The sequence below is a fragment of the Perca fluviatilis genome, chromosome 3 (assembly GCF_010015445.1).
Source record: "Perca fluviatilis chromosome 3, GENO_Pfluv_1.0, whole genome shotgun sequence".
Classification (NCBI taxonomy): Eukaryota; Metazoa; Chordata; class Actinopteri; order Perciformes; family Percidae; genus Perca; species Perca fluviatilis.
Genome location: NC_053114.1, coordinates 46441916 through 46463451, shown reverse-complemented (window position 1 = coordinate 46463451; position 21536 = coordinate 46441916). Strand labels below are relative to the sequence as shown.

The following is a 21536-nucleotide window of genomic DNA, read 5'->3' as shown; positions in this document are numbered from 1 at the left end:
GCCAATGTCTCTGTGTGTCCTCTCAGGGAGTCCTGGTCCGTGAGATCCTCCTCTACATCCTCAAACCGGAGTCATTCTCAGGTTGGGCGGGCCTAGGTCTGTGTTTGGGTCTTGCCTTTATGGACCTCTTAAGGATCAGCTCTAGGACTCTGTTTTGGGCCATTGGCTTACGGACAGGAATCAGGATGAAAACAGGTTTCTGCATGCTGGGCTTCCGCAAGATCATCACTCTGAGGACGCACAGCGAAGTCTCTGTGGGACAGGTAACACATTTTAAACACATGGGACATGAACCACAGAGTCCTGTGTTTGGGTTAGGTGTTTGGGTCTCTGTCTGTCTGTCTGTATGTATGTCTGTCTGTCTAACTTTCTGTCTGTCTGTCTGTCTGTCTAACTTTCTGTCTGTCTGTGTGTGTGTGTCTGTCTCTGTGTGTGTGTGTGTGTGTGTGCGTGCGTGTGTGTCTGTCTGTCTGTCTTCCAGATGGTGAATGTTTTGACCAGCGACAGCTACAAGCTGTTTGAAGCCGTCCGGTGGTGCCCGACTTTGCTGCCCTCCCCCCTCCTGTTGATCATGTGCGCCGCCTACTCCTGCCACATCCTCGACTACACTGCTCTCATCGGCATCATCATCTTTCTCATCTTCATCGTCCTCCAGGTTTGTGGACACACTTCTGACAACAGTCTGAGAGATTTGTCGTTTTGTTTAATTTCGTTTCTTCACAGGGCCTGAAATTAACTGTGGCAGGTATCTTTTGAAAGCGAAGATCCAAGTAATCAGTGGGGTGCAGAATTTTTTGCAGATTTTACCTTTAACCCACCTCCTTGCACGTCGGGGTTACTGGCAGACGCCGCTCCTTGCGACCGTGCATTTGCGTGTTTGTGTGTGTCTGCTAAGAAAATGTTCTGTGTTGAGGAACAGAACTAAGCTTAACGTTGAACCCTGGTGGACAGAGATCATTTTTGTCTCCAAACGTAGTATTGCAGATGGAGCCTGAGAGTGTGACCATGGTTTCTGTGTGTCAGTTTGTGTCTGCCAGGCTCATTAACCGGTTCCAGAAAAAGGCTGGGGAGATCACAGACAGCCGAGTCCGCTCCATCAACGAGGTCCTCAGCTGCATCAAACTCATCAAGATGTATGTTTGGGAGGAGTCCTTCTACAGGAAAACCACAGGTAAGAAGATTCCCACTGTAACGATTGTGTTAACTGATGAGACATGTAACGTTACGCTAGCCTGGCTCCACCCTCCTACGTACTTATGCTCAATTTTCATTTACCTTCAGTACTATGTCTGGGTTTGCGGTATAGTCTTAGGTTTTCTCCTTCATGTATGCGTCACTTTGCGACAGACGCAGATCTGTTTTGCTGTTCGCCACAGAATAATAAGCTTGGTACATTACATAGCAGTCATTTATTATTTAGCGTAAGGCATCACATTTTCACAACATGATCCTTGATGTAAGTTCTAGATTAGAGGCTGAAGTAGCCGACAAGAACCTGCTAACGACAGACTTCTGTAATGTCAATACAATAAAAATGGACCTACATAACGAAGTTTGTTCACTGCTGGCTTCAAATTAGAAATCAAACACAACAAAGGCTGTCACCTGAATGGTGTTCTGAGCTGACATTAGCAATCAAACAATCATAGATAGCTACAATGTTTTTGAAAATGATTTCCATTTTCTGTTATTGTTTGTAATGAGAAAAGTTTATTATTTCGTAGATTTCACGATGCAGCCTGATCCGGATCCCTTGGCGTTATGGCGTAAACCATTTAAATCTGAGCATGCGCAAACTCACATCTGCACCGACTCTCATTGGGCAGTGACAGGCTCAAACCAGCCGTTTATTACCATGTAGACGCTACTTTGCAGACTTTAATGATTGTTTGGGGTGCACGGGTCAAGTCAGCTGTGACAGTCTGTGTGTGTTTGTGTGTCTGTGTGTGTGTGTGTGTGTTTGTGTGTGTGTCTGTGTTTATGTAACTGTGTGTGTGTGTGTGTGTGTGTGTGTGTGTGTGTGTGTCAGACATCAGGACGTTAGAGAGGAGGATGTTGGATAAAGCTGCTCTGATCCAGAACTTCAGTGCGACCATCAGCCCTCTCGTCCCGATCATCGCCATCATGGTCACCTACACCATTCACACCTGGCTGGGTCTACCTCTCAGCACCAGCACAGTGAGCAACACTCACACTAAAACATTGATATTATAGATATATTCTAGAGCTGTCAGTAGATTACAATATTTAAATGCGTTTAATCTCATGATTGTCCGTAGTTGACTCGTGATTATTCACACATTTTTTTAATCTGATCTAAAGTTTTTAATGCTCAAGATGAGAATTAGCACCACTTAATCTGAGGCCATGGTTCTCAGCAGGACACCGATGGATTGAAGACTTTGGGTAGTCTTTACCCCCAAGTGAAGGAGTTCAAGTACCTCAGGGTCTTGTTCCCCAGTGAGGGGACAATGGGAGAGTGGCTGGAGAATCACTTTACCTCACCATTGTGACGAAAAGAGATCTAAGTTTTAAGGCAATGCTCTCGATCTACCGGTCTACCCTCACCTATGGTCATGAAAGCTGGGTCACAAGCGAAAGAACCTGATCCAGGGTACAAGCGGCCAAAATGTGTTTTCCTCACAACAGCGGCTGGCATCTCCTTTAGAGATAGCGAGCAGACTCGGAGCAGAGCTGCTGAAAGGAACCAGTTGTGGTTCAGCATCTGGTAAGAATGCCCCCTGAGTGCTTCCCAAGGGAGAAGGCCTTGGGAAGCACCCAGGACTAGGTAGAGAGATATTATATCTCCACCCTGACCTGGAAATTTTCGGGAACATTAATATTGTTGAGAGAACAATCTGGAAGGGCTTTAAAAATAAACTTGCCATTCAAAAGACCCTTTTCTTTATCCTTCTCTGCTAAGCATCCACGTTAGCCCCCAACCTGCCTGCTTACCAGGACGTTTGGTGCTCTTATACATCGTCACATTACTTCATGCTTTGCTCCCGTCAGAACTACTACAACCACTAGAGGGCCCCGCCACTCCAAACATCAATATAGGTCAGAATGATGCTGGAACAAACACTATCTGGGAACATTTTTTGGGCAAGGACAATCTCTTTAAAAATTTAGTTTTGTGAAAGAGCTAAAAGAGAAGAGCTGGAGAATCTGGGCCTTCCTGGTTCTTTATGGTTTGTGTTTTCCTGGCTGCAGTTTTTTCAGTACCCCTAGGTCTGTTGGCCGTGGCGGGGGTCTTGCAGTTGTTTTTAAAGACAAATTTAAGTGTAGACTTTCATCTTCTGCACTTTTTAGCACTTTTGAATCTCAGTTAATTACAATGAATTCTTTTAAATCTGTGTTATGTGTTTTGATTTATAGACCCCCTAACTCTCGTGGGGATTTTATACAGGAGTTCTCTGAATTTTTATCTGGTATTGTCCCTTCTTTTGATAATATTTTAATTTTGGGGGATTTTAATATACATGTGTGTTGCCCCTCAAAGCCCCTGGTCAAAGATTTTCTGAATTTATTAGAGTCGTTTGATTTTGTGCAAAATGTTTTGGGTCCAACTCATGAACGTGGTCATACGCTTGACCTTGTATTATCTCTAGGATTCTCTATTGATAGTGTGAAGATTGTTGATACTGTTTTTTCTGATCATAAGACTGTTATTTTTGATTCGAACCTTCCTTGTGTTGCTCTGGGTAATACTGTTTCTGCCTCAGTTTCGTCTCGCATCCTCAATCCATGTACAGCTAGTAGTTTTTCAGCTGTTTTTAATGTTTCTTCTTTATTTTCATTGATTGAGTCACATTCTCCCTGTATAGGTTTAGAAGATTTGGTCGATCAGTTTAACTCTTCTTGCTTAGAGATTTTAGATGCTGTGGCTCCTGTCAAAGCCAGGGGAAGAAAAGTCAAATCACAGCCCTGGCTGAACAGTACTACCCGTGCTCTTGGCAGGAGTGTAGGAGGGCTGAGCGCAAATGGGTTAAAGATAAATTACAAGTCTCTTATGAGATTTTGAAGAACAATCTGAAAGAATATCAAAGAGCTGTTAAATTGGCTAGATCAAATTATTTCTCTCTCATTATCTCCAGAAACTGTAATAATTCTAGAGTACTTTTCTCTACTGTAAATGCTGTTCTTCATCCTACTGTTACTCCTTCATTCACTCCTTCTGCTGACATGTGTGAAGAGTTTTTAAAAAATTTTATTGGTAAGGTTGATGGAATTAGATCTCTAATTTCATCTGTTGGCAATGATTTTATCGTTTCTGTTGCCCCCCAGAACCAATTGACCAGTTTTATGCTTGTTTCTTTGCAGCAGCTAAATGATATAACTGCTCATATGAAGCCCACTAGGTCTCCTGGTGATGTGCTCCCTTCTTCTCTGTTTAAGCAGGTACTTGATTCAATTGGCCCAAGTATTCTGTCTATTATGAATATTAGTTTGTCATCTGGTGTTGTTCCAGTTAGTTTTAAGCATGCGGTTATTCAGCCCCTTTTAAAAAAAAAAAACGGCTTAGACCCATTTGACAAGAGTAGTTTTCGCCCGATCTCAAAATTGCCTTTTATTTCTAAGATACTAGAAAAAATTGTGAACGCACAGCTTAATGACTTTTTAATTAGAAATAAAATTTCCGACAGATTCCAGTCAGGTTTTAGAGCTGGTCATAGTACAGAATCTGCTCTTTTGAGGGTGTCTAATGATATCCTACGAAGTGTTGATTCTGGAAACCGTGTTGTCTTGCTGTTGTTAGATCTTACGGCGGCATTTGATACGGTTGATCATAAAATTCTCATTGATCGTCTTAGAGATCAGGTTGGTATTCAGGGCTTAGCCCTTAAATGGTTCTCTTCCTATTTGAAGGATAGAACTTTTTCAGTCAGTTTAGGGGACTATTCTTCTTCCGTTGCCCCCCTTGTGTGTGGGTTTCCGCATGGCTCAATACTGGGACCAATTTTATTTTCACTTTATATGCTGCCTCTAGGTTCTATTTTTGATAAATTTGGGATTCAGTATCATCTTTATGCAGATGATTCCCAAATGTATCTACCACTGAAACATGGACAGGACAGTGCCATTCAGTCTCTTCAAGCATGTTTGGCAGAAGTTAAGTGTTGGCTTGCAAATAACTTTCACCAATTAAATGAGGATAAGACCGAGATGATTTTATTTGGAAATAGGGGGTGTGTGGATGATGACTGCCTGGGTTTGTTTCCTGGGAAAAAACTGTCTAGCGTGAGGAACCTTGGTGTCATTTTTGACTCTGAGCTTAAATTTGACCGGCAAATCAATGCTGTCGTTAAGAATAGTTTCTTCCATCTTAGATCAATATCTAAATTGAAATCTATTCTTACTTTTAATGATATGGAGAAGGTTGTTCATGCCTTTGTGTCATCACGTTTGGATTACTGTAATGTGTTGTATCTGGGTGTGAGTCAGGCTTCTCTGTCCCGTTTGCAGCTCCTTCAGAACTCAGCTGCCAGACTTTTAACTGGTACTAAGAAGAGAGAACACATTACTCCGGTTTTAATGAAACTACATTGGTTACCCATACGATACAGAATCCATTACAAAGCGCTGTTGTATGTTTTTAAGTCCCTGCATGGTCTAGCCCCTGAGTATGTTACTGATTTAATCAGCCAATGTCAATCCAGCAGATCTCTGCGATCAAATGATCAGTCACTTCTTGTAGTTCCACGAACGCGCTTAAAGTGTAAAGGTGATCGGGCTTTCTCTGTTGCAGCTCCTAGGCTTTGGAATGACCTTCCTCTGTCTGTAAAAACCTGTCCTTCTCTGGGGTTTTTCAGAGTGCTCTTAAAACTCACTTGTTTTCCTTAGCATTTGATAATGCTTTGTAAGTTGTTTGTTTTGTTTGTATTGTTTTTTAGGTTTTTATGTTTATATACCTTATGTACAGCACTTTGGTTCCACTTGTGGTTTTGAAAGTGCTTTATGAATAAAGTTGAGTTGAGTTGAGTGTTGAGGCCTCACTCTCTGTTTCTTCATCAGGCTTTTCCTTTCGTCACCCTCTTGAACAGCGTGAGGTTTATTCTTTCATCGTTGCCCCCTTGCGTTGGTTTCCTTGCTGAAGCTGCTGTGTCTGCGGCTCGTCTCAAGGTAACGTACACGTTGACTCTCCTGAACTTCTCCAACAGTCTGACTGGAAACTTTGAGAGAAAAAGTTAATTTAAAATATCTGTCTGTGTGTGTGTGTTGCAGAGGTTACTGCTGACAGAGAATACAGAGCCATACATCAACCACAGCACCAGCAGCCCATCAGCAGTTGTCGTCATGGAGAATGCCACGCTGTCCTGGACCAAACCACTCCACCACCCCGACACAGAGGACAGGGATAACCTGGTGTCTGAAGCCAGAGCTGCTGAAGGGATGCCTGTCCTGAGGAACGTCTCCTTCACTCTGCACAAGGTAAAACTGATGAGACCGAGTGTTTACATGTGGTTCAGTCAGTCAGAGATTTAACCATTTATTGCAACAAATGGAAAAACAGTTAGCTTTGCATTTAATGATGCTTCATGGGTAATCCAAGCAGCATGCTAAGCTGAAACAGGAGTAGTCTCAGGAACACCTAGGGAGACAACGCCATGTTAGATTTTTAAACACAACTTTATTGAATCAAGTTGAACCAAATAAGACTAAATTAAATGACCAAATTAACTATGTACAAAATGAGATCTTGAAATCAGTGCAGTAAGTGGTGAAGGGTGGGCGTGAGTGACAGAGGGGAGTGTGTGTTGGAGTAGTAATGTCTAAACATAGCAAAAGGCAAACGTAGGACAATATAACCAAACCAAACCTTGTTGTGCCTGTGGAGACATCCAGAGCAGATGAGATAAAAAGACAGAGGATACTGCAGATTAGGTAACCTCCGCACACCAGTTCCACGTGAGCTGAGATACTCTAATTAGTTATCTAACCTGCTTGCACCATGGACCGGGAGTGTCCCCGACAGCCAGCAGTCGTTTGTGGGGAACTGCCTGGCCCTCTTCCCTGGGACCCATGGAGGCCATGAAGGGGCAAGTGGTTGATATGGCTCTGACACCATAGCTGGGAGTAAGTCACACATGTGCCCAGAGTCTCCTCTGCCCAGAGACCCAGAGTCCCTGTTGCCACGAGACCCAGAGTCCCTGCTGAGTTGGTAGTTTCTGTTCATGAGTGGGCCGATCCGACCAACGTCTTGTCTTGACCCTTGGTTCCTCATTGTGTGTGTGTGTGTGTGTGTGTGTGTGGGGTGTGTCTCTAACTGATGCTGTGTTTCCTGCAGGGCAGACTGCTCGCTGTGTGTGGGACTGTTGGCAATGGGAAGACGTCACTGATCTGCAGTCTGTTAGAACAGGTGAATTCACCTGTCTGTCTGCATCTGGTTCACCTGTCTATCTACATCCTGCTCACCTGTCTGTCTGCTTCTTGACTCTCTGCTTCCTGTCTGTCTCTTTGTCTGTAGCTGAACCTGCAGCAAGGATCGGTCTCGGTGCAGGGATCAATTGCTTATGCCGCTCAGCAGGCCTGGATCTTCTACGGGACAGTGCGGGACAACATCCTGATGGGGGAACCTCTGGACCACTCCAGGTAGATAACGCTCCTCCAGAGAAAAAGTGTCAGCTGATCTGTGTAGTAACATGTTGACGCTCCACAGGTACAACCGAGTCCTGAGCTGCTGCTGCCTGGAGGATGACCTCAAAATCCTGCCGCACGGTGATCAGACACTGGTGAGAAACTAATGCCATCATCTACAGTCTACTCTGTGTTGAAGAGAACATGTTTGTTTTGTATTTGCCCATGCATTGGTGTCGAAGGTACTGATCTCTGAGATTGGTCCAGTATTGAGCGAGAATGCTGTAAGCAGGGCTTGCAGCCCTGAACCGAGCTGCAATTTAACCCTATAGGACAAATGTTCAGCGTTAGTTAGCATCTACTAAAATTGTTGTTTTTGCTGCTGACAGGTTCAGATTATTGTTCTAAGTCTTGTCTGACAACATTTTGGAAAGGATCCCTACAGAGTTAGACCTTTTAGTTAAAGAGTAAAATCCTTTTAGTTTAACATGAAACAGCCCCAAAATCACATCACCAAAACCACCAGACGCACATTTCTACATGTAAATGGGTGAATTAAGGGTTTATTTCAACCAAACCAGAGTGGTGATTGTTGGAACAGTGGAAAGATGAACCAAGACTGTGACGACCTGCGATCATCACACAAGACGTGTTACAGTCTTCCAGAGAATGTGGTGGACCGACTTACAGAGACAGCAGGCAGTGTAGTGTTAAAAGGTTTAATGACAAAATCCCCAAACTGGAACAGGCAAAATACAAAAAAAAGGAACAGGTAGGAACAGGCAAACACAGAACAGCATTAAGCAATCCACTTACATAGCCGAGAATAAACTGAACAGCAAATAATAATCCGACAAGAGACAAAGACAGAACAGAGCCCCAATATGGCCAAGCATGCGCCCCTGAAATAGCATCTGAATAACGCGCCACTGACTTTAGACTAGCACCACTTACTTTAGACAAGGTTTTTCCTGGTCAGTGGCGGAATTGTTTTCTGAAAGTGCAAAATAGCACCAGAGAACGTTTGCGCCTGAACCCACCTACTTTTTTCGCTGAACCGCCTCCAGGAGCGCAAATACATTTCCTAATTTACCGACGTGCGTCTGTGGAGTGAAAAGTCCGCTGTGCGTCGCGTGCAAAATAGGAATGATACATGCGGTGAATCGGTGTACAAAGTCAATTGCACTGAGTGCAAGATAGGGACAAGGTCTATCTCTTTAGTAATAATTTAAAGCACCAGTACAACCGTGTGTGTGTTTGTGTGTCTGTGTGTGTGTGTGTTTTCAGTTAGGAGAGGAGGGGGTGAACCTGTCGGGGGGGCAGAAACAGAGGGTGAGTCTGGCCCGAGCCGTCTACTCCAACCGAGACATCTACCTGCTGGATGACCCACTGTCTGCCGTCGATGCTCACGTTGGGAAACACATCTTTGAGCAATGCATCAAGAAAGAGCTGCTGGGGAAGTCCATCATACTGGTTACTCACCAGTTACAGGTTAGTTTATACTGGTTCTCACCAGTTACAGGTTAGTTTATACTGGTTACTCACCAGTTACAGGTTAATTTATACTGGTTCTCAGCAGTTACAGGTTAGTTTATACTGGTTACTCAGCAGTTACAGGTTAGTTTATACTGGTTCTCACCAGTTACAGGTTAGTTTATACTGGTTACTCAGCAGTTACAGGTTAGTTTATACTGGTTACTCACTATGTTAAAACTGGTGTGTGTGTGTGTGTGTGTTGTGTGTGTGTCTGTGTCTGTGTGTGTGGTGTTTGTTTGTGTGTGTGTGTCTGTGTGTGTGTGTGTGTGTGTCAGTACCTGGAGTTCTGTGATGAGGTTCTGGTTCTGAAGGATGGGGCGGTCCTGGAAACAGGAAGCCACGTGGAGCTGATGAAGGCGGAGGGACACTACGCTGACATCATCACCACACACCTGGCCGAGCCAGCCACCATAGAGCTCAACAGCGTGGTTCCTGAAGTAAACACCTGTTAATTTCCTCCATAAGGATTATGATTATTAGCCATAATGTCTGAACCAAAGTTTCCGCTTCTGTAGAAGACACAAGTCCTCATGAAATCAAACTTGTTTTAAGAAAAACATTTTTTTTATTCTCGATATAGAGAAAAACTGCATCATCCTAAAAAAAATCTTCACACACAGAAACCTTTCACAACTTTTCAAGATTTCGCAAAACAATACAAAAGAGTCTGGAAGAAATGACGATGATGTCTTAATAAAAAGAGAAAAAGAAACAGGAATATGATCTTTATAACACAAGAGCAACCCAAACAACATTCTGAAATACTATACATCCAATCAAACTCGAAACATAAACTAATTTATTTCGATCTTGCCGACAGAGCTGTCGACCCCAGAGAGTTAAACGCTCGGAAGTCAATGTCAATCCAACTAACAAACTGAAAGTGTTGTCTCTGCCTGATTATGACTGCTGTTTTGTATTTCAGCCCCAGAAAGAGACAGCCCAGAAAAAGAAAGTTAACGGTCATACGAACGGAGGGATAGTCAATCCAGGTACAGTTCCCAAACAGGCAATTTTACATTTCCATTATCACAAAAATAACACTTTCTCTAAGAATCAAAATCAATATTTATGAAAATGTAGTTAGCTGTGTTTACAGCTGCAAACAATTGATCGAGAGAAAATTCATGGACTAGTTTGATATTTAATTAACTGTTGTTTATTGGCTGCTGACTGAAAAGATGTTGACTACCCAAAAGGACATTTGTGAGTCGTGGTCAGGGCCACACATTTTATGGTTTCTTCTAGCACTAAGCAGTTTGTTCAGTTTGAGAAGAAAACACAAAAATTTCACCCAGGAAACAGTTGTTCATGTCCTGGAAGAAGTTAAGGAGAGCTCCTCACTGATGACTGAGCTTCTCACCCTATCTCTAAGGGAGACGCCAGCCACTCAAACACATTTCAGCCGCTTGTACCCTGGATCTCGTTCTTTCGGTCATGACCCAGCCTTCATGACCATAGGTGAGGGTAGGAACGAAAACTGACCGGTAGATCGAGAGCTTTGCCTTCTGGCTCAGCTTTCTTTTAGTCATAATGGTACAATAAATTGAATGTAATTCTGCACCTTGGTGCAGACTGAAAGTCCTTCTCCATGTTTTCTCCGAACTTCTCCCACACCAGCTGCTTTGCCTCTTTCACTGCAGAGGCTGCAGCCCTTCAGGCTCTTCGGTACCCAGCAACTGTCTGTCGGACAGGGGCCTCCTCCAGATGTTCCCAATTTACCCGCACTACCCGTTTGTGCTTACCAGGTCTGTCCAGAGTCTTCCCCCACCCCCTGACCAAACTCACCACCAGCTCTGCCCCTCTCTTCACCCGAGTGTCCAAAACATATGTCTTCAGATCAGATGAAACGATTATAAAATTGATCATTGACCTTTGGCCTAGGGTGCTCTGGTACCAAGTACACTTACGAGCATCCCTAGGGTTTAGATCAGGGAGGCCATTCCTCCCAATCACGCCTCTCCATGTGTCTCCATCATTGCCCACGTGCGCGTTGAAGTCCCCCAGCAGAATTATGGAGTCCCCCACTGGAGCCCCATACAGGACTTCATTCAAGGTCTCCGAGAAGGCCGAATACTCCGAACTCTTGTTTGGTGCATATGCACAAACAACAGTCAGAGTTTTCACCCTCACAACCCGCAGGCATAGGGAGGCGATCCTCTCGTCCACAAGACACAAAACACAAGACTTTCACCCAGGAAACTGTCGCCTAATTCCATAGGATATCATATGAACCCATTTATGAGAATGAGTTATTCCAAGTGTTCTACAGCAGTGTTTCTAAAACTTTTTCAGACCAAGGATAAGTTTTTCAACAAAAAACCCTGTGAACTAACTAACTGCCTTTGTATTTTCCGCTGAAAAAACAGCGAGGCTTCCTTCATAACGCATGAAAAAAATAATCATGTATAATGAATGAAATACATAATGAAATCCTGCAGAATTTCCATCGGCAACAGAGAAATCCCGGAAGTGGAACATCGTGGATATTGCTACTTTCTTCATAATGCTTTTCTGAAGTTCATCACGTTTTTCACTCTAAAGATCCTACACGTTTCCTCATCATGCTCCGTTTGGTTTCAAAATGAAGCTCAAGCTCAGCAGGTGTCATAGCCTCATTAGCAGAAGATTCATACAACACATTCTCACTCCCATTGCATCAAAAAGCGACGCTTGGTCAGATTCCTTTGACTTTTGTTATTGACGCAAAAAGTCTCCTTTAGCATCATATTTAGACGCACTTGGCGTCACTTTTTGATGCTCAGGATCAGGACATATGTTTAACTGACATGCAGCACAAGAACGTGACAGGTTTAGGAAAATATGGTTGGTGAGGTTACAAAATGTACATTTCAGTGATCCTGTGTTGTCTCTACATACTTCTCTCTACTGTTGTCTCTCTACATACTACTCTCTACTGTTGTCTCTCTTCATGCTACTCTCTACTGTTGTCTCTCTTCATGCTACTCTCTACTGTTGTCTCTCTACATACTGCTCTCTACTGTTGTCTCTCTACATACTACTCTCTACTGTTGTCTCTCTACATACTACTCTCTACTGTTGTCTCTCTACATACTACTCTCTACTGTTGTCTCTCTACATACTGCTCTCTACTGTTGTCTCTCTACATACTACTCTCTACTGTTGTCTCTCTACATACTACTCTCTACTGTTGTCTCTCTTCATACTACTCTCTACTGTTGTCTCTCTACATACTACTCTCTACTGTTGTCTCTCTACATACTACTCTCTACTGTTGTCTCTCTACATACTACTCTCTACTGCTGTCTCTCTACATACTACTCTCTACTGTTGTCTCTCTACATACTACTCTCTACTGATGTCTCTCTTCATGCTACTCTCTACTGTTGTCTCTCTACATACTACTCTCTACTTCTGTCTCTCTTCATACTACTCTCTACTGCTGTCTCTTTACATACTACTCTCTACTTCTGTCTCTCTACATACTACTCTCTATTGTTGTATCTCTACATACTACTTTCGAATCCATCTTGTTTTGGACTGTTGGTCGGATGTCAGATGTTGAGATTTTGAGGTTGTAACTTGAGTTGAGAAAGTAATCTACAGGTGAATTTCTAATGAAAATAATCTCTGTTATTCTCTCTTCATGCTTGTTGTGTTAATCTGTGCTGTGTCCATCAAACACAGAAACACATCTGTTCAGCTGTTGTTGGGTCAGTTAAAGCTGAATAAAAGAGTTGTGTTGAAGCTTTGCAGTAAATCAAACTGCCCCTCTGTTTCCTCACAGCCTTCGACATGTCGGATGAGAACACCGATGCACTTTCATCCGCCTGCAAACGTAAGTCTGTCAAAACTGCAAAAATCCTGCTGTTTGATAACACTTTACATTAATAAACAGGACATTGATAGCTAATTAGTCTCGCTAGCCAGACCCTCCTCCACAGCACTGCGAAGGAAGGTCTGTCCACACAGCATTCCTGGATGGGAGAAAAGCATGTACGTTCAAAAGTAGTTTTAGTTGTGCAACAGAAAACTCAGATTGGACAAATAGTCTAGCTAGCTGTATGGATTTACCCTGCAGAGATATGAGGAGCAGTTAACCATAGTCCTCACAAATCCACCGGAGGTTAGAACCCCAACACAAAGACAGAAGAAGGGGACGGACATCTGGTGGCACCGGAGCAATCCCAGAAGTGGAACAACTGTCTGTCTGTCTGAACAACTGTAACCAGGGTCACATGGAATCTGTGGATGCAGAGTTTTTCAAATATTTTAAAATAATAAAAATTAAACTCAGAATGTTAACACGTCTCCACTGCGAGCCTAAAAACAGTCCGCCAAATACTGCAGATTTTCTTTTTTGCTGCACAGCTTGCTAGCTATTTACATGATGAGGACATGATGAGTGAATATTATTGTGCTGTGCATCGGAGTCTAAGTGCGTGTGAGTGATTATCTGATGAGCAGGTGGCACCTTGTACGGCAGCCTCGGAAACAGTGTATGAATGTGTGTGAATGGTGAATGGTTCCTGTACTATGTTAAAGCGCTATATAAAAACAGTCCATTTACATTTACTTACACACGTTTTCAAAACTATGTCTCCTTTTTTCAAAACTCTACACACAATTCCTAAAACTGCACACACAAAATGCAAAATGCCTCATATCTCCTTCAAAATGAAACACTGCATTCAAAATACCATAAACCCTTCTCAAAATGAAGCATTTGCATCAAATGGCAAACACCTTTTTCATAATAGTAAATTTTTGGATATACCATGTACACACTGTTGTTCTAAATCTAAAGCTCTTTTGTCGTTCATAGGCTTATATCTACATTTACAATGTTCTAGAGAGAAAGTAAATCTGCTGAGAGGGGTTGAAAAGTGCACCTGTAAAAAACAATCTAATGTTACAGTAAAACAGAAAATATTGATTGGGCAAAACATTACGTTTGTAAGACTAGCACAGTGTTGTATACAGTAGCATCAAACAAGAAAACAAAAGTATAAACATATGTAATATGTATGTGTGTGTTGAGAGTGTTTGTGCGTGCTTGAGTGTCGGGGCGGGGGGGTTGTGTTGGGGGGGGCAGAATTGTATGCACTCTGTGCAAAACAAAGTCTGGTTGATTTGTAATGCTGAAATAGTCATTATATAGTTACATGCAGTATGGACGCCACTGTAAAGCTACTCAAGATGGGCTTCTCTCATTGGTCAATCCATGGTTGATCACATGATGAATAAGTGTGGCCTTGATCTGATCAGAGATGGCTCTCATTCTTAATCTTCGCCCTCCTCCTCCTCGTTGTTGTCCCCTGTCTCTCCCTCCTCCTCCACTTGCTCTCTGTGTATTGTTGGCATCCATTGTTCAAAACAGGTAATCTGACCTTTGTCCTATGTATAGGCCTATACTAAAGCAATGATTGGTTAATGTTCAGTTATGACATGATGTGTTTGCAAATGTGAGGAGTGTGTGTGTGCCCTGGTAAATAAGTGTAGCATTTTGAGTGGTTGTGTTTAGAAATGGATAGCAAGTCACTTCTAGTTTTTTGTGTCTTAGGTAGAGAATTGTGTTTAATGTTTTGAAAAAAGTGTTTTATGCAATTGAAAGCTGAGTGAAAGGCTGAGAAATAGCTTATGGTTTTGGAGATTTGCTGTGTAGTTTTGCACTTTGAGTGAGAGGTTTCAAAAATCGTGTGACATGAAAAGATTTTGTGTGTAAGCAGTTGGAAAAAACTGTATTACATGTCATTTAGCTGATGCTTTTATCCAAACCAAAATCCAATTAAGTGCTTTCAACCTTGAAGGTACAAACTCCAGACAGCAAGAAGTAATTACAAGTCCATTAGCTTTAAATAAGCCAAACTACAAAGAGACACATGAAGTGGAACTGTTAGTTTTTTATTATCCAAGGTGCAGTCGGAAGAGATGTGGTTTTAGCCTGCGGCGGAAGATATTTAGGCTTTAAAAACCGGAGAACCAGTGTAGCTTATAGGCTAAAAAAGGGGTTGAAAGAGTGCCGAAAACGCTGGTCGTTAAACTCGCAACTTAGTTTATTACGGGGGGTAACACTGGGGGTGCCTCTCCTCAGGCTTTTCTTTCTCCTTGTCCTTTTCCCTCCAACTCTTTCTCCTTCTCTCCCCTTTTTCTGAACCCGAACTTTCAGCTGAACAAGATCTTCCCTTCATGAACCCCAAGACTCGCTCCCATGTTAGTCCTGCAGCGTGTTACCATGGTTGATTAAAACTTGTTAAAGAGAGTATTCATTTTTGGGAAGCTTCCCTGTTTCTGCAGTATCTGCTTTGGGCTATTGTGGCACTGAAGGACAAAACCCGACATTTCACAAAACAACAGCAAAATTAAAAGAAATGTTGAGTTTTCTGAAATGTTCTCTTCTCTGTGTGAAGCTGCTGATCAGAAGAGTGAAGCGAGTTTGATCACCTGGAGAACCTTTCAGCAGTACTGTCATGCAGCCGGAGGTAACGCGCACACACACACACACACACACACACACAAACTCAAAAAGCTCAAAGAGAACTTGCTAAAGAAGTCTGACTACAACCATTAGATGTGGGAACTTTATTTAGACGCTCACATTGATTTTACATTCATTCGGCTTGGGTCTTATTATATGTTGAACCCTGATTTATATGTTAACCTGTCCCCTCTGTCTCCTGCAGGACTCTGTGTGAGCTTCTTCACTCTCCTCAGCTTCGTGGTGCTAACAGCTAACGGGTCGTTAGGCTACTGGGGCCTCAGCTACTGGCTGCAGCAGGGAGCCGGGGTGAGACACACTTTGCATGAACTGCTGCTGTGTATGATGTAGTTAGAGTTTGGTCCACATGAACTGCTGCTGTGTAGACTGTAGTTAGAGTCTGGTCCACATGAACTGCTGCTGTGTAGACTGTAGTTAGTTTGTTCTACATGAACTGCTGTTGTGTAGACTGTAATTAGAACTCTAAGCCGGCCTTCTATGATTGGTCAACTGCTCAGAGTAGGCAGGACTGCAGTGTTGTTTTTACTATGCTACGTCGGTGTTAACATTGTCGCATGTAGCTACATGCTAACGGCAGTAAAACACGTCATCTTGGCTGCCAGTGGCGTTAAATCCTCCCCAATTCAGTGCTGCTATACTCTATTAGTGTCCACTGCTATCTATAATAGCTACATGCTAACGGCCGTAAAAGATGTTATCTTCGCTGCCAGTTACATTTTTAAAACTTTAGATGTACTTTTGACACTTATTTGATACTTTTTTTAGGCTTTTGACATTTAGACCCTTCTTTTGACGCTTTGGCATTTTTTGTTACACTTATTTCCTTTTTTGACGCTTATTTGTAAAGTTCTTGGGGTTATGAGTGAAAATATTGTTCAGTGACAGATTCAGCTGCAGTTGGAAATGTTGTGGCTCTCAGCAGCAGAAGTTTGCCAGATGTTTAACAGCTGGACTCAGGTTGTTGTGTTGTTTCCCAGACTGCCAACGTGACATCTTCAGAGCGAGACAACGTCTCTCTGAACCCCGAGCTGCACTTCTACCACCTAGTATGTGCTGCGATGTTGGGCAGTCTGCTGATCATCTGCTTCATCAAATGTTTCTGCTTCGTCAGAGTCACGCTTAACGCTGCCACCACGCTGCACAACAAGCTGCTCAGCAACGTAAGACCAACACAAATCTCTGATATATCTGTCATCTGTCATCTTCTCTTCTCTTACAGCGACTGCCTCGCTGAACTCACAATTGTTAAAATGCTGTGAGCTACTTTTGCTTAGCCATTAGCAGTGGCTAATTCCTCTCCCTCTCCTGCTCTTTCTTGCTCGGTGTGTCAGATGTTTAGCTATTCCTCTTCCTCCTTTAGTGATAAAGGTGTATGTAATAAATGTAGTTTATTCACTGCTCTGGAGGCTAGGCTTAGTGAGTTTGAGGCACGGCTCCGCACCATGGAATCAAGATCGTATGCTTCCGTAGCTAGCCAGCGCTCCGTAGCTGGTGCGAGCCAACATACTGTAGCTTCTGTTAGCAGTCCCCCGGCAGGCCCCGAGCAGCTGGGCGAGTGGATGACTGTCTGAAGGAAGCGTAAGGCTAGCTCTAAACCGGGGAGTGCACATGGCACTTGAACCCTTAGTTGGCATTAAAGGAATAGCACTAAGCTGGTTTAAGTCCTATTTCTCTGATCAATCTCAATTTGTTAATGTTAACGAAGAATCCTCCAGGTGCGCTGAAGTTAGCCATGGCATTCCACAAGGCTCAGTGCTTGGACCAATTCTATTCACCTTATATATGCTTCCTCTAGGCAATATTATTAGGAAACACTCAATTAACTTTCACTGTTATGTGGATGACACCCAATTATACTTATCAATTAAGCCAGACGAAACTAGTCAGTTAGCTAAACTTCAAGCGTATTAAAGATATAAAATTTTCTGATTAAACTCAGACAAAACCAAGGTTATGGTGCTGGGCCCTAAACACCTCCGAACCTCATTATCCAAAGATATAGCTACTCTGGATGGTATTGCCCTGGCCTCCAGCACTACTGTCAGAAATCTAGGAGTTATTTTTCATCAGGATATATCCTTTAATGCCCACTTAAAACAAACCTCAAGAACAGCCTTTTTTCACCTTCGTACATTGCCAAAATTAGGAACATCCTATCTCAAAACGATGCTGAAAAACCTGTCCATGCATTTGTTACTTCCAGGCTGGACTACTGTAATTCCTTACTATCATGATGCTCAAATAAGTCCCTTAAGACTCTCCAGCTGATCCAGAATGCTGCAGCGCGTGTTCTGGCAAGAACTAAGAAAAGAGATCATATTTCTCCTGTATTAGCTTCTCTGCATTGGCTTCCTGTAAAATCCAGGATTGAATTTAAAATCCTTCTCCTGACCTACAAAGTTCTAAATGGTCAAGCACCATCATATCTAGAAGAGGTCATAGTACCTTATTGTCCCACTAGAGCACTGCACTCCCAGAATGCAGAGTTACTTGTGTTTTCCTAGAGTCTCTAAAAGTAGAATGGGAGCCAGAGCCTTCAGCTATCAGGCTCCTCTCCTGTGGAACCAGCTCCCAGTCTGGGTTCGGGGGGCAGACACCGTCACCACATTTAAGAGTAATCTTAAAACTCTCCTTTTTGATAAAGCTTATAGTTAGGAAGTGAGGAGTTGCAGCGTTCGCCGAGACCGGCGGGGGAAGGTGTGTAGCCCTGCTACGTCTTGCTATGCCCTGCAGTGCCCTGCTATGCCATGAACTACTACATCTACTATTTCTAGTCATAGTTCCATGATCTTTATTGTGCCTATTATTGCCAGTGTTCATCACATCCCTAAATTAAGCTTAAATGCTAACTAGTCCTGCATGTCTCATGATTATGACTTCTTATTTTTCTTATGGAATGGCTACTGTATATGCTAGACTACAGTTGTGTGTTCATGGTTATGTATATGGGCAGTGTGTAATGCCATAATTTTATGTTTCCACAGTTTTACAAAATTGGAAAGATCCTAACTAAAAGCCTACATTCTCAATTCTACTATTTCAAGGATCTGATGTTAGCTATCTGCTGCGCTAACCTGCACAAAGCAAGAGCAGAATAAAGGCCTTAATTGGTACTCAACTCTACATAGTGGTGAAGAAACGAAACTTACTGAAACTCAATTTTATTTGCCCACAAAGGGGCATTCAAGGACCATGCAAAGGCCCTAAAGCCAACCTTTTGAAAACAGTTAAACAGTTTTCTTCATGTTTTTGCTCTGGTAGCTGTGATTGGTGAGTGAACTCAGCTGATTGGTCGGTATTTCCCTCAGATCTTAGCGAAACAGATGAGTTTCTTTGACACGACTCCAACTGGCCGCATCCTCAACTGTTTCTCCACGTGTCAGAACGAGGTGGACTCTTCAGTGCCTTTTTATGTCAACATCCAGCTCATGTTCTCTTTGATGGCCATCTCCAGTTTGATCATCTCTGCAGTCACTTTCCCGTACATGCTGCTGCCAGCGTGCATCCTGGTGACGGTCTTAATTATCCTTGTCAGGTGAGTAAGCACTCCACAGCAGACCTAATACATGAATAAAGATCCAAAAACATTTATTTTCCTTCTTGAAACAGATTTTGATGCCTGAACTTGCATGCGTGACTTTTATATTGCCAATGACTTGATGAAGTTGATGACGTTTTATAAAAGCAATAGCTCATTTCAGTAGGGATATGATTATTTCACGGTTAAAGTGAGCTTGTGCTTAAATATTACAGTTATGTTTGGGTTAAACAGTCAATAGGTCCCCAAGACACTGGATGGGTTATGTTCAACCCAGTCTCACGTCAGTTCGTGATGGCATTATGAAATTAAATCTATTAGAACGTGATACCATCACGTTATTGTGAAGATTTTTGTGTTGGGGTCACGTTTTTTATACTAATGTATTTCAATGAGAAGCATCTTACGTAATTACAGCACGAAACTTTCTGCCACTCGGCTGCACAGAGAAGCTGGATACAGCTTTGATATTATTGGTATTTTTAGCCCAATAATCGCTGTTTTAATCAACATTTATTCACCAGATCTTATCACGGTTTATATGTATTTCTTTTAATGTTATTATTTAGGTCTATTTCGGCCAGGGAAGCTGGATTGCTTTGTTGTTTATTGATATTTTTAAAACTATAACGCTACATCTTTCAACATGTATTTAGCTGTTATCATGGTATGCATTTCTTTATTTTAATAATATTATTTCGTCTTTTACCGTGACAGTGAAATATTACAGTAAATAAGACAGAACAGTAGGCTAGGTATGAAGGTGAGCAGCGGCGCATTCAAAGCCGATGTCCCAAGATGCAATGCAGGCATTCATTCACAGAATCAGACAGCAATCAGCGGGTCTAAAACGCCAGTATCGCTTCAATGTACGTAAGGGATAATGTAGATCATTGTTATAGCGAATACAACAACAACGGGGTGATCAGGACCCCGACGCCAATCTTCTTCCAGCGGATTTATTGATAGCTCTCCTCCAGAGGGAACAGAACTGCGTCCATGGCAACGCTCTGCTATGCATGGCAACGGTGTGTTATACTTAGCAACGGTCTGTTATCAAGAAAATAACAGACCGCATTGTACATTAGAATAAAGCAAGCCATGTAATAAATATATATAATCAGTAGTTTTGTCACCAGCAACAACACGTTGCTCAGTTTTGTTCCAGTAAGTTATGCACCTAAACGTTAATTTTTAAAAATCAGCTGAAGACTCCGGAAGTGACGTCGTAATTACCGGCCGCGGATAGAAAAGATACAAATACATAATATTCGTAATATTGATGTTTTTGTCTAACGTTGTATTTGAGGAGTTAAACAATAAAGATAGCATCAATAATAAAATACAGTTTCATGTATTTGTCTCATGTATTGTGTGCTCGGCCGGCCGGCAGGCGGCATCAATCTGAAATGGAACGAAGCCCACTCACGGCAGACAGCAGAAACAGGAGCCGAACACGTCCTCCCACCCACCCCGGAAGAACTACAAGTGCTCAAGCTTTGTAACAGATTCTGGGCCGCGTCTGTAGTGGGAGTTGTAGTTTTTAAATATATTGGTATATTTCTCATAAGTAGAAGTTGGTAGTGTAGAATTTTGGATACACCCTGGTCTTTTTTTTGGGATGGGGAACACACTGGTGTCATCAGATTTTAAAAATAGAATCGTTAAATAGGTGAAAATAGCTTATTACCATATTTGACAGTGCTTACAGTGGATAAACTTTGGAGACCATATCTACATGATAGCTGAGGTCCAGAGCTTTCTATAACAGCTGGTTTTATGTGTGTTGCACCTTCTGTTGCTAAATGACATCAGCTGAAGACTCCTGAAGTGACGTAGTAATTACTGCTCAGCGGATAGAAAAGATTGCTGCACGTAAAAAAATAAAACAAATTGCTGCATGTTGTACGTGAGAATTTATACAATAAAAATACCAATAATGATAAAATAGTGTTTTATGCTAAGCACTTTGATTTGCCTTGTCGCAGAAAAATACTAGGCCTATATAAACAAACTACAGTTGAGTGTTTAGAACTACAGCCTAATGGCTTGTTTGACTAATGGGCATTTGTTTTGACTTGTAGGCTACTGTTGTGAAAAACTAAAAATAAACTACTTACAAAGAGAAGCATTTTTCATGTTATTTTCCATGCATAGTTATTTAAAAACGCAATTTTCTAATTTTGTGGTTGATGAATGTTAATAGCAAAGACTAAAGGGGGAAAAAAAACATGAGGATATTTATGTGTGGGACTTAATTTGATTTAACATCACACTGCATTATTTTAAATAACTGACTTTTTTGAAATAATTCATGGTAGGTCTATCATATTAATTATTATTCAGAAGATGATCCTCATATCAATCAGCATGATTACAGCTTGTAGCTATAACCTTTGTAGC

General features: G+C 42.2%; 1 protein-coding gene across 1 annotated transcript in view; it reads left to right on the top strand.

Annotated features, from left to right (window-relative positions):
* Window positions 1-21536, top strand: part of LOC120555469 (multidrug resistance-associated protein 9-like) — a 41375-nt gene that overhangs the window by 6036 nt on the left and 13803 nt on the right. Inside the window, exons 4-20 of the mRNA XM_039794162.1 lie at window positions 27-263; window positions 482-655; window positions 1024-1171; window positions 2030-2178; window positions 6016-6123; window positions 6226-6432; window positions 7289-7360; window positions 7469-7593; window positions 7661-7733; window positions 8866-9069; window positions 9390-9551; window positions 10040-10106; window positions 12884-12934; window positions 15507-15578; window positions 15780-15883; window positions 16573-16755; window positions 18904-19130. Coding sequence (XP_039650096.1) covers window positions 27-263; window positions 482-655; window positions 1024-1171; window positions 2030-2178; window positions 6016-6123; window positions 6226-6432; window positions 7289-7360; window positions 7469-7593; window positions 7661-7733; window positions 8866-9069; window positions 9390-9551; window positions 10040-10106; window positions 12884-12934; window positions 15507-15578; window positions 15780-15883; window positions 16573-16755; window positions 18904-19130 — 2363 coding nt within the window. The remainder of the gene's footprint in view (window positions 1-26; window positions 264-481; window positions 656-1023; window positions 1172-2029; window positions 2179-6015; window positions 6124-6225; window positions 6433-7288; window positions 7361-7468; window positions 7594-7660; window positions 7734-8865; window positions 9070-9389; window positions 9552-10039; window positions 10107-12883; window positions 12935-15506; window positions 15579-15779; window positions 15884-16572; window positions 16756-18903; window positions 19131-21536) is intronic.